The 12,898-nt window shown below is 40.8% G+C and overlaps 1 protein-coding gene across 4 annotated transcripts in view; it reads right to left on the bottom strand.

Annotated features, from left to right (window-relative positions):
• tecpr1a (tectonin beta-propeller repeat containing 1a) overlaps positions 1 to 12,898 on the bottom strand; it is a 107,432-nt gene that overhangs the window by 53,128 nt on the left and 41,406 nt on the right. For all 4 annotated transcript variants that reach the window (XR_010019350.1, XR_010019351.1, XM_063059369.1 and 1 more), the window contains exons 10-12: positions 8,998 to 9,506; positions 5,037 to 5,182; positions 1,175 to 1,330 (exon numbers count right to left, since the gene is read on the bottom strand). Coding sequence is in view for 2 of the 4 variants with exons in the window: in XM_063059369.1 (XP_062915439.1) it covers positions 1,175 to 1,330; positions 5,037 to 5,182; positions 8,998 to 9,506 (811 nt within the window). In the remaining 2 variants the exon portion in view is untranslated. The remainder of the gene's footprint in view (positions 1 to 1,174; positions 1,331 to 5,036; positions 5,183 to 8,997; positions 9,507 to 12,898) is intronic.

The following is a 12,898-nucleotide window of genomic DNA, read 5'->3' as shown; positions in this document are numbered from 1 at the left end:
AACAATCATGGTCAAAATGTTCGGTTTTAAAACACATCTTAGATGAAAGGTGGAAAGGTTTAAGGCAGGAATTCAAAACTGCTACTAAAGGCATAGATGCCAATGGTAAGGACCAAAATTAGAGAAATGTTAATTTATCCTAGGGCTGAAAGGCTGGAGGAGACTACAATGACATAGAAAGACAAAACTATGGAAGAAACCCTGAGAACTCAAAAAGAAACATTTTATCGAATCTGGAATAAATGGATTGAATATATAACCCCAATGCGAGCAGACTTTAGATGACTCTCCTAATGATTTATATTGCTCTTCTCATCAACACAGTAATATTGCTAACGTAAGCACCCCTAGTCTAAATGTTTGTTGTTGTTTTTTTTTGGAAAATAGAGAATTAACACAAGTAAAGGGAAAGATTTGGGAAAGGGATAAAAAAAAAATGAAAAAATTAAGTAAATAAGTACACAGGGATTGGATAATTATGTCTGCGGGCAGGAACAAGCACAACAAATTGGGATATAAACACCTACAATGGTCGGTATATAGGCTTGTATGCAACATTTTGGACCAGTGGAAATGGTCCAGAAGGGTTGTACGGAAACTATTATTACCATTTTTCTTAACAACTAATTTCATTACTTAGCCTAATAGGTTAGATTTACCACAGTACATAATTATCTATTTAAATGTTTATTTTGCTTTTATATCATCTCAATGTGTACTTAAGAATGTATAAATAATTGTAGTTTTATACATATAAAAAAATGGAAAAGGTTATATGTGTGAAAAAAGTACATGATAATTGTGAACTCCTTATCCAAATAAAAATAAAATAAAAAAAAAAGAAACTGAAAACAAGAATAATAATTTTAATCGAAAGACGATATTGTTCAACAAGCACCATAGATGATCAGAATTTGGGATTCTGGATTTTGGATGACTTGAAGTTCAAAGTTCAATGATATGTCACCATATACAATCTTGAGATTCATCTTCTTGTGGACATTCTCAATAAATCCATAATAGAATAATAACCCTAACAAAATCAATGGCACCAACTGTGACTGCACCAACTTGAGAGTTCAACCAGTGTGCGAAAGACCACAAACTGTGCAAATACAAGAAAGAAATAATAATAATAATAATGTAGAGAAGAATGAGGTCAGACAGAACTTACCTTTTTCTCATCGTTGTATGTGTAGTATATGAAAAATATTCCATCCCGTTTCCCATCGTTGCCTGTGAACTGTTCCAGTGCTACCTTGACATCTGTCCATTTATGTGGCTTCCCATCTCTCCACCACTTCATTGTTCCCTTTTTTATCCACACAGACTGGTAGAACAGAGATGTAGCAAGAGAACAGAAGATCAGAGTCATGCAGTGTGGATAAAGGCTCTACAGCCCACCATTGCTGTGCTAGACAGCACGTACCCAAGTCATTGACTATGTACTCTGTTCCAGAGATGCTGCCCGGCCTGCTGAGTTCCTCCAGCATTGTGTGTGTGTTATTCGGGATCTCCAGCATCTGCAGAATCTCTTGTGCTTGTATACTACACTATACTAATTCCATTACAAAATGACCCAATCAAAGTTTTACTATCTAAAAACACTGGCAAAATTCACTGTATTTTTGTAAAACAGGGAATCATTGCCCAAGGAATATTACTCAGGAATTGGACTGAAATATCCAGCTCTTTTGAGTTAAATATGGATATTACTGGAAACATAACCAACTTTTAAGAATTTCCTGCCTCTCAGAATAATATTGACTTTATTGCCTGCTTAAGACCCTTGTATCCAAATGACAAAGTAAACCAAACATTACAAGATATTTACAAGCAACCTGGCACACTCTCCAGTGCAATTACACCCTTTCTATAGTAACAACTATACACAGTATTCCAGCTGTGGACGAATTTTTATTTTATATACCTGTAGTTGCTCCATAATGTTTCTGTTCTGGCCTGGCTAATGAACCCTGTAAGTATCTTAACCAAGCCCAGTGATCGTAGAACTTGCACACCCAGAACACTCTGCTCTTTAAATACTCCCAAGCACCCTACAATTCATTGGGTATGTCCTAATGTTATAATCTTCTAAAATATATCACCTCACATTTATCAAGCTTAAATTCCATCTGCCATTGTTCTGACCATTTTACCAACTCATCAAAATTGTCCTATAGCCTGAGACTACTTGCCTCATTATTAACAATACTATCAACTCTCAAATTATCTACAAACATACCTGCTTAAGCACAAATCTGTAAAAGTCTCTTAACCTGAGCCTTAGCCAATGCTGAATAAGCAGACTTGCTGAAGTATTAGCTGTTAATAGGGGACAAGCTCTCCTCTACAATCACTCTGAGCACCGGTGCCCCACAAGGCTGTATACTCAGCCCCCTGCTGTACTCACTGTACACCCATGATTGTGTAGCCAAATTTCCATCGAACTCAATATATAAGTTTGCTGATGACACCACAATTGTAGGCCGTATCTCGGGTAATGATGAGTTTAAGTACAGAGAGGAAATTAAGAACCTGGTGGCATGGTACGAAGACAATAACCTATCCCTCAACGTCAGCAAGACGAAGGAATTGGTTGTTGACTTCAGGAGTAGCGGACTGCTTGACCCCATTTACATCGGTGGTGTGCAAGTGGAACAGGTCAAAAGTTTTAAGTTCCTCGGGGTCAATATCACAAATGACCTGACTTGGTCCAACCAAGCAGAGTCCACTGCTAAGAAGGCCCACCAGCGCCTTTACTTCCTGAGAAAGCTAAAGGAATTTGGCCTGTCCCCTAAAACCCTCACTAATTTTTATAGATGCACCGTAGAAAGCATTCTTCTATGGTGCATCACAACCTGGTATGGAAGTTGTTCTGTCCAAGACCGGAAGAAGCTGTAGAAGATCGTGAACACAGCCCAGCACATCACACAAACCAATCTTCCGTTCTTGGACTCACATTATACCGCACGCTGTCGGAGCAGTGCTGCCAGGATAATGAAGGACACGACCCACCCAGCCAACACACTTTTTGTCCCTCTTCCCCCCAGGAGAAGGCTCAGGAGCTTGAAGACTCGTACGGCCAGATTTAGGAACAGCTTCTTTCCAACTGTGATAAGACTGTTGAATGAATCCTGACCCGGATCTGGGCCGTACCCTCCAAATATCCGGACCCGCCTCTCGTTTTTTTTTGCACTACCTTACTTTCCCTTTTCTATTTTCTATTTATGATTCATAATTTAAATTTTTAATATTTACTATCGATTTGTACCCAAGGGAGCGTGAAGCGCAGAATCAAATATCCCTGTGATGATTGTATGTTCTAGTATCAATTGTTTGGTGACAATAAAGTATAAAGTATAATTTGGCTGTATTCCAATATACTTTTAATGCATTTTAACATGTTACCCAGGTTTTCTGTGTTTTGGATATAGACTTGGTCTATACACTTTTCCTTCAGTCTTATAGTTTTTTTTTTATATTCTGTTTTTCGCAAGATCATCCTCGTTTTTTTTGTGCAGGGAGGAAGATTTGGCGATCAATGTGCCTGTTCCGTTTTGCTCTTTTTTGTGTGGGAGGAAGGATTTAGAGGTTGATGTGTCTACTCCGTTTTTGTTTGCTTTTTGTGCAGGATGATCATGCTGCCTTTCTTTTCTTTCTTGGTTTCATGGCTACCCGGAGAAGAAGAACTTCAGTTGTATACTTTGATAATAAATGAACCTTTGAGTCTCTGAGTTACAGAGTAAAATTCCGCTGAAACTAATCAGCTTAAAGTGAATGCAGGAAGCAGTGCCTATCTGAATGGACAGGCAGTAGGGAACCAAGAGCTAGGTGAGCCAGATGCTAAGCTATGACAATTTTCAAATAGTTATACCGTGGATTATTAGAGTTTAACTGCAGTCATGCCCCCTATCTTCACATTTAGACTGTTTCTGTATACAACAGTGAGGGTGCAAACACCAATCTTGTTGGGACATCATTGATCATGAGCTTCCAATTACAAATACAAATCGTTCACTCTCATCATCCACCTCCCTTGGCTTCTAACTTTCTAAACCAGTCTTTCCTATTCACTTTGAAGTTAACCTCTTATTCTTAATATACTCCTAATGCTTTGGAATTTTCAATTTTTTTTCCCTCTAGGGTTATTTTGTGCCTCTGCTTAGATCTCCTAATTTTCTTCTTTAAGTATCTCATTAAAATTTCTGTATTTCCGTTATCAGTTGGCAATTATTGTTTCATTGTAACTGTTATTGTTTTTTTAAAGAAAGATTTCTTAACAGCGACTCCTTTGCTTGTATCTTCGGAAACAGCTCTATTTCTATCTTTAATACTATTCTCTTCCCTTTCAGGGTTCTTTTGAAGACCCTGACCTGGAGTTACATGCTGACTTTGGTTCTTTGGGGCAATGGGACCCGCTCTTGGGGTCTCATGACTGGCCACTGTTCGATATACCAAGGATGTGGCCTAGAAGATTAGTGTGCCTTCAGGGTTCCGAAATTTCATGGCTCTGGAGGTGGGCGGATTTGAGGTTGGTGCTGCCGTCTGGGGTGTCGTGGGAGACGGAAGGTTGTAAGCAGTGAGCTGGCTGCTGGCTGTGTGCCCAGAGATCCGAGTTCTTTGGGCACAGAGCTCGGAAAAAGCGATGCAACAGACTTGTAACATTGTAAATCAGCAAGTTGTTTGTTATGTCTCCCCTCTCGCTGTAAAACAGAGACACTTCTTTTTCCCTTATTATGGAGAGAGGGAGAGCCTGTGGTATGTAGAATTACCAGGTGAACAAGTTGTTGTCTTTACTGATGCTTTGTTGCATGCTTGAGTGCCAGTGGGGGGGCGCCGATGCTTTTTTTTGCTGGTGGGAGAGCTGGGAGGGGGCTTTGGGGTTCTAACATTTAACTGTCATTCATTCTTTGGGGCACTCCTCTGTTTTTGTGGATGTTTGCGAAGAAAAAGAATTTCAGGATGTATATTGTATACATTTCTCTGACATTAAATGTACCTTTGAAATCTTTGAAGATTTCATAAGTTCCTACCTGCTCCACAGCCTGTTCATAATGCTTAAAATCATCCACCTCTCGTTTGGACCGCTCAATTAACTGTTGAACAATTTGCTTCCTCCAAACGGTCTGCTGTGGAAAACTACTGGGCATCGAGAGTGAGTGCATGGAAATTGATTGCCCTGCAAAACCACAAAAGCATGAAGGTAGGATTTTGTTTTTAATACTTAAGCAGCAAAGACATACATTCTGCCATTATTGTCTCTGAATCCACATTTATATAACAAAACTGTTTAAGAGAACTGTAAAAATTAATTTGAGCATCAGAGCAGAAGCAAAGAAATGTAATCAGTGGCCACTTTATTAAATACAGAGGATACCTGATGAAGAGGCCACTGAGTATATTTCTCTATTCATGGTCTTCTGCTGCTGTAGGCCTTCCACTTCAAGGTTCAACATGTGCATTCAGAGATGTTCTTCTGTATACCACTACTGTAATGAGCAGTTATTTCACTTACTTTCACCTTCCTGTCAGCTTGAACTAGTCTGGCCATCCTCCTCTGACCTCTCTCATTAACAAGGCATTTTTGCCCACAGAACTGCCGCTCACTGGATTTTTTTTTGTTTCTCACACCATTCTCTGTAAACTCTAGAGAGTGTTGTGTGTGAAAATCTCAAGAGATCAGCAGTTTCTGAGATACTCAAGCCACCCATCTGGCACCAACAAACATTCCACGGCCAAAGCACTTAGATCACTTTTGTTCCTCATTCTGATGTTTGGTCTAAACAACAACTAAACCTTTTGACCATGTCTGCATGCTTTTATGCATTGACACGCTGTCACACGATTGGCTGCTGAGATATTTGCAATAACGGGAAGGTGTACCTAATAAAGTGGCCACAGAGTGTATAGTCTATGCAACACTCTGGAACTAAAGCTGAGCTCTGTGGGACAGGTAGTTTACCCTGATATTCTTGGTGAGTGATAGCACCTAGGTTATTAAAGCTGGCAATCAAGTTAAAGAAAAGCCTCGTTTCAGTTCTTATCATTTACTAAACTATGAACAAAAAAATTGCTAGAAAGCTCATGTTTTAAAGTGCGTTATAGGGTGGGTCGTAGAGCAATGCAGCACAGAAACACACTCTTTGCCTCATGTAGCCAAACTGTTGGTTTAGCTTAGTTCCACTAACCCATAGTCCTCCATACCCCTCTCATCCACGTACCTATCCAAACTTTTTTATTAAATGTTGAAACCGAACCTGCATCCACCACCCAGTGGCAGCTCGTTCCACACCCTCACCACCCTCTGAGTGAAGAAATTCTCCCTCAGGTTCCCCTTAAATAGTTCCTCTTTCACCCTTAACCCATGACCTCTGGTTATAGTCCCACCCAACCTCAGTGGAAAAAGCCTGTTTGCATTTACCCTATATATATCCCTCATAATTTTGTATATAGTATCTCTATCAAATCTCCCCCTCATCCTCCTGCACTCTATAGAATAAAATCATAACCTTTTCTGTTAAAATAATAACCTTAAATGCTTCAGCTCATTGAGATAGGATGTCATTGAGAGTTATCAAATACTGAAAAGTCTAGATAGAGTGACCATAAAGAGGGTATTTCCTATAGTGGGAAAGTCTAGGACCAAAGGATACAACCTCAGAATAGAAGAAGGTCCCTTTAAACAGAGATGAGGTGGAATTTCTTTAGCCAGAGGGTGGTAAATCTGAGGAATTAATTGCCACAGACAGTTGGAGGCAAAATCATTGGGTATATTTAAAGCAGAGGTTGTATATGTCTTATGGTCCAGCACTTCCGTCAAAGGGAAATTCCAGGTGGTCACAATGTGCTTGTTTTGTATTTAAACACAGACATGACTGCAGGATGTTAATTGTAGTGGAGCACATATTTGAAGCTGCAGTTTCATCACTTAAGCATGCATACACACTCCTGATTGTGGGCTTCCACTGAATAAGCGGGTCTAAATAGAAGGAAAAAGACCTCACCCAAGCCATCATTGGAGAGTCACCACTGAAGGTTTCCTTATTATAAGCCAGACGTCTCCTGTACTTTCTTTGGGATCCCAACTCACAACATCTCATCTTGTGTCAGATGCGTGTTGTGCTCTTTCCGATCTTCACTTGCCAACCAAGCAAACACTAGCCCGGATCTGACCCAGCCTCTGAAATTGTGGCTCCCATTGTGAACTTACACACTAGACACATCTGCCATGGCAGGAGATGGCTCTGATGTTCACACCTCTTTCACTTTGGAAAAATATGGACTTTGCTCATGTAACCATTCCATAAGACAGAGGAACAGAATTAGGTCATTTGAGTATTCTCTGCCATTCTATCCGGTTGATTTATTTTCCCGCCTTCTGCCCATAACCTCTGACACCCTGATTAATCGAGAATCTATCAACCTTTGCTTTAAATGTACCCAATGACTTGGCCTTCACAGCCATTTGTGGCAATGAATTTCTCACCATCCTCTGGCTAAAGGAATTCCTCCTCAGGTCTGTTCTAAAGAGGCGCCCTTCTATTCTGAGGCTGTGCCCTCTGGTCCTAGACTCGACCAGTATTGGGAACATCCTCACCATATGCAATCTAGGTCTTTCGATATTCGATAGGTTTCAATAAGATCTTATCTCATTGAGCTGAAGCTACTAAGCTTCTCATTCTTCTAAACTCACAGTGAGTACAGGCCCAGAGCCACCAAATTCTCCTCATATGTTAACCCTTTCATTCCCAGGATAATTCTCCTGAACTACTTCTAGATACACTACATTTTCTTGTGGTCCTGCACAGGACTGGCATAGGTCCCAGTGCAGTTCTACTGTAAAGTCCATTTCCATGTAAGTCGTATTTCTAGGCCACATTGTGGTATCTTATCAAATCTTAATTGATTCTAATGCTACATCAATCTGCTTGTTTTCCCCCAAAATTCAGTCACCATCCCCATTTTCTTTGCCTTTTTAGGATTATGGCATACCATGACAGATAACGAGCATCAAAGCAATGTGTGAATAGGACCTGGGGCATTACTGTTTGGTATGGAGGGGCCACCACACAGGATTGTAAAAAGCTGCAGTGGGCTGAAAACTCAGCTAGCTCTATCATGGGACACTAGTCTCTTCAGCATCGAGAACATCTTCAAAAAACAAAGACTTAAAAAGGTGGTATCCATCTTAAGATCCTCTATCACCCAAGATGTGCCCCCTTCTTATTACTAACATCCAAGAGGAAATACAAGAGCCTGAAGACCCAAACACAATGCTTTAGGAAGGCTATTCCCCACCTGAACGGACATTAAACCAACCCTTGAACACTAACTCACTATTGTTGCTCTCTTTGCACTACTTTTTATTAATATATATTTCTTATTGTAATTGTTAGTATTTTTATGTATTACACTGTAGTGCTACCACAAAACAACAATTTTCTGAGTGATATTAAACCTGATTCTGTAGTAATGTCAGGGGGCTGTACAAGCTTAACGGTCTAAGGGAAGAGGCTATTTTGGAATACTACGGCCAGGTTTAGAGGCAACAAAGCACACAAAAAAGATTTTCAACAGAAAATGAGCTAAAGCACTTGTGTAGATCTGCTACACAATTCCTTCAATGAATAAAATACATCAAGTTGGAGAAAAATATAATTAACATTAGATCATAGGACATACAGTAGGAGCAGAATTCAGCTATTTGGCCTATTGAGTCTGCTCCGCTGATTTATCATCCCTCTGAACACCATTCTCCTGCCTTCTCCCCGTAACCTTTGACACCCTTACTAATCAAGACCTTATCAACCTCGGGTTTAAATTTACCCAGTGATTTGGCCTCCACAGCCAACTGTGGCAAGGAATTCCACAGATTCACCACCCTCTGGTTAAAGAAATTTTGTGTGCATTATACCCAAATTAATTACCACTACTGTTTATGACTGATCAGAAGCAGTATGAATAGTGATAAACAAGCATAAGGGGATTGGTTACCTGACTGGATGTGGAACCAGTTCAGCTGGGTGTGAGCCTCTACATCACATCCGCCTCCACTGACCCAGGCCCAGAATGGATGCTCATCAGACACACAATGTTCATCAATTCCAAAAGGGTAAATTGCCACTGATGACACACTGGATGTTTCTGCCACATCCAAGTTTACTGGACTTGAGTCAGAGCGAGCAACATCCAGTTCCATACCGTCTTGCAGAGACTGCCTTTGATCTGCTGATCCAAAACCAGGCTGAGTGCACTTTTCTAAAGATTCTTCATTTAATGAGATGTTCTCAAATACATTGGTCACGGCATTGCATTTTGACTGGATGGCAGGACAGGAAGAATCAACATCTCCACTGTTATGGGAACACCTCACTCTCTCAATTGCTTCAGGAATGTTTTCAGTTTCCTTTTCTTCTCCCTCCATTTCCAAGGAACAATCAACGTCATTGGTGATGGAGACCTGGGATGGTAACCGAACTTCATCACCAAAGAAACACCCAGCACTGAAACAAAACCAAAAGGGGGAAAATAAAATAATTTCAAAACATTCAAGATTTTTAAAGCACAAACTAAATTTTATTATCAAAATACATATATGTTACCATATCAACACTGAGATTCACTTTCTTGTGGACATACTCAACAAATCTAGAGAATAGTAATTACAGGCTTCCCCTGCCATCCGAAGGTAGAGCATTCCTATGAAACTGTTCGTAAGCCAAAATATCGTAAAGTGAAGAAGCAATTACTATTTATTTATATTGGAAAATTTTGTGAGCGTTCGCAGACACAAAAATAACCTACCAAATCATGCCAAATAACACATAAAACCGAAAATAACAGTAACATATAGTAAAAGCAGGAATGATATGATAAATTCACAGCCTATATAAAGTAGAAATACTTTTCCACAATCATTACTGCACTGTTCTCCGTAGCGAAAATCTCACGCAAGCGCCGTCAGCAGAAAATCTCACGCAAGCGCTGTTGGCAAAAACACAGCGCAGTCACTCTCTGGTAACCTTTAAGCTACGAAGCTGCCAAATCATACCAAATAACACGTAAAAATACACAGCCTATATAAAGTAGAAATAATGTATGTACAGTGTAGTATCACTTAGCGGAATCGGGACAGCGCTGAGCACACTGATGATGGTGTGTTAGGCTGAGTCGTCACAGGTTGGGGTAGTGCAGTGGCCCCCACCCTCCGGGCCACCAACCGATACCGATCCACGAAGCATGCAGGGGTGCAGCAGTAGCCGGGAGGCACACAGCACATCTTTAAGAAGAAAGCCGAAACAAACATGCTAATTAATTAGGTGCCGCCCAGCATGTTATTGTCGGCCCAAATCAGTGTCGATTTCCGATTGCATCGTCTCTGATCTGGGCCAACATTTACGTGCTGGGTGGCACCTAATTAATTAGCATGTTTATTTCAGGTTTTTTCTTAAAGATGTGCTGTGTGCCTCCCAGCTACCGCTGCATTCTCTGCGAATCGGTATCTGTCCGTGGCCCGGGGGTTGGGGTGGAGGGACACTGGGGTGTCATCTCATCATCGTCTGTTTCCATTAGAGCGAGTAAGTCATCTTCTATCTCTGCCTGCCTCGATGTCGAAGGTCGAGGTTCATCGTCTGCTGTGGCTGATGTGGAAGGCTTGCTTGACTGCTGAGCCTCGCGCATTTTTCTATCACACAGTTCTTTGTAAGGACTCAAACCATCTTGCAAATATCCCCTAAACCTACGTACCCTTTCAAAATTAAAGTCGTACTTTATCATTGCAGCGAAAATCTCACGCAGTTGCTTCACGTTCAGTTCGCTACTACATTCGGTTTCGATTGTTATCCTTTTTTCTTCCAATTGCATCAGCTCTTCATCTATCAGATCTTGGTCATGGGATGCCAAAACCTCTTCAACATCATGCCTGTCAGCTTCCACAAGCCAAACTCACTTTGTCCTTACTTCGTTCACCAGGATCGAAACTCTTAATTATGTCTAGTTTTACGCTAAGTGTAACACCCTTACGAGCTCTTTTAGGCTTTTCTGATACCTTAGAACTCATCTTGCAAACGACTGCTCACAGGCATGTGTTTAAGCAATGCCGGCGAGAATGCAGTTCCGAATCCGGGGAGAGCGGCTGCTCAGGGCACACGCTGATTTTTATCGTGCGCTGCTTTTTTTTCATAACAGTGGAAACACTTTCTGAAAGCGAAAACAGGGTACTAATGTAGGTCTTTTGTAACAGTGAGGTTTCGTAAAGCGAACGTTCGAAAAGTGGGGGACACCTGTATAACAGAATCAATGAACTAGTGCCAAACTAGTGCTTTCAACCAGAGGGCAGAAGACAACAAATTGCAAATGCAAAAAGAAGAAATAATAATATAAATAAATAAGCAATAGATATTGAGAACATGAGAAAAAAAGTACCCAAAGAACCAGAAAAGAACAAGCTTTTTATTGTGATCTGGAATGCAAAGCTGAAGACAACAGTAGCAGATTAAACACTAACTTTCAAAAAACAAAAAGAAGGATAATGCTTAAGGTTAAAAAAAATGCTAGTGAAAGATAGAGGGAGAATGGATTTAATAGAACAGATGCTTCAAAGAATTCACACTGGAAAAATTGTTTTCCTTTGTGGGTAGCATGATAGAGTAGTGGTTAGCACAATCGCTGTCCAGCACCGGCGATCACCGATCGGGGTTTGATTCCTGCCACTGTCTGTAAGGAGTTTGTATGTTCTCCCTATAACTGTGGGTTTCCTCCAGGTGCTCTGGTTTCCTCCCACATTCCAAAGACATACAGTTAAAAGTTCAAAGTAAATTTATTATAAAAGTATATGCATGTCACCACATACAACCCTGAGATTAATTTTCTTGCGGGATACTCAATAAATCCATAATAGAATAATTGCCATAACAGAATCAATGAAAGGCCACAACAACTGAAGCATTCAATAACCTGTGCAAATACAAAAGGAAAGAAATAATTATAATAAATAAGCAATAAATATTGAGGACATGAGGTGAAGAGTCCTTGAACTGAGTCCACAGGTTGTGGGAACATTTCAATGATGGGCAAGTGAAGTTGAGTGAAGTTATCCCCTTTGGTTTAAGAGCCTGATTGTTGCGGGGTAGTAACAGTTCCTGAACCTGGTGGTATGAGTCCTGAGGCTCCTGTACCTTCTTTCTGATGGCAGCAGTGAGAAAAGAGCATCTTCTGGATGATAGATGCTGCTTTCTTGTGACAACGTTTCATTTAGATGTGCTTAATAGTGGGGAGGGCTTTACTGTGATGGACTGGGCCGCACCCACAACTTTTACCGGTTAGGGTTAGGGTTAGAGTTGTGAGCACGCTATGTTGTCGCCAGAGTGTGGTGACACTTGCGGGCTGCCCCAGCACAATCCTTCGACTGTGTTTGTCATTAACAAAAAAAAAAGACACCTTTCATTATGTTTAATGTACTTGTGATAAATAAGGCTAATATTTATATATTTATCTTTAAGGAATGATGTTAATGCATTGGAAACAGTTCAAAGGTTTACTAATTTGTACCCACAATGGGTGGGTTGCTTAATGGGGAAAGGCTAGCCATAACCTTTTGAGTTACTGTTGCAGTAAGTGTCTTAACTTATCTGTTCATCAAAAGCTATTCCGCCACGGGAGATGAGGACTGGGCCCATGTCAGGAGCAATGCAGCCCCCCTCACTAGCTTCCATTTAGTTGATGATGTCATGGCGCGTGGTAAATCCAGCACATGGTAACCATAGTCTCTTTATCTCTTGGGTCACCGTGGCCCAGGTAGCCAATAGGTGCCGTGGAAATGGTAGACAGCGGCAGTATGCTGCAGTGCTGAGAGCTCATGTGCACACTGTGTGCATGCTCAGTGAGCGTTTTGTCC

Source organism: Mobula hypostoma, chromosome 9 (genome assembly GCF_963921235.1).
Source record: "Mobula hypostoma chromosome 9, sMobHyp1.1, whole genome shotgun sequence".
NCBI lineage: Eukaryota > Metazoa > Chordata > Chondrichthyes > Myliobatiformes > Myliobatidae > Mobula > Mobula hypostoma.
Note: the sequence above shows the minus strand (reverse complement) of the source record. Positions and strands in the feature narration are given on the sequence as shown.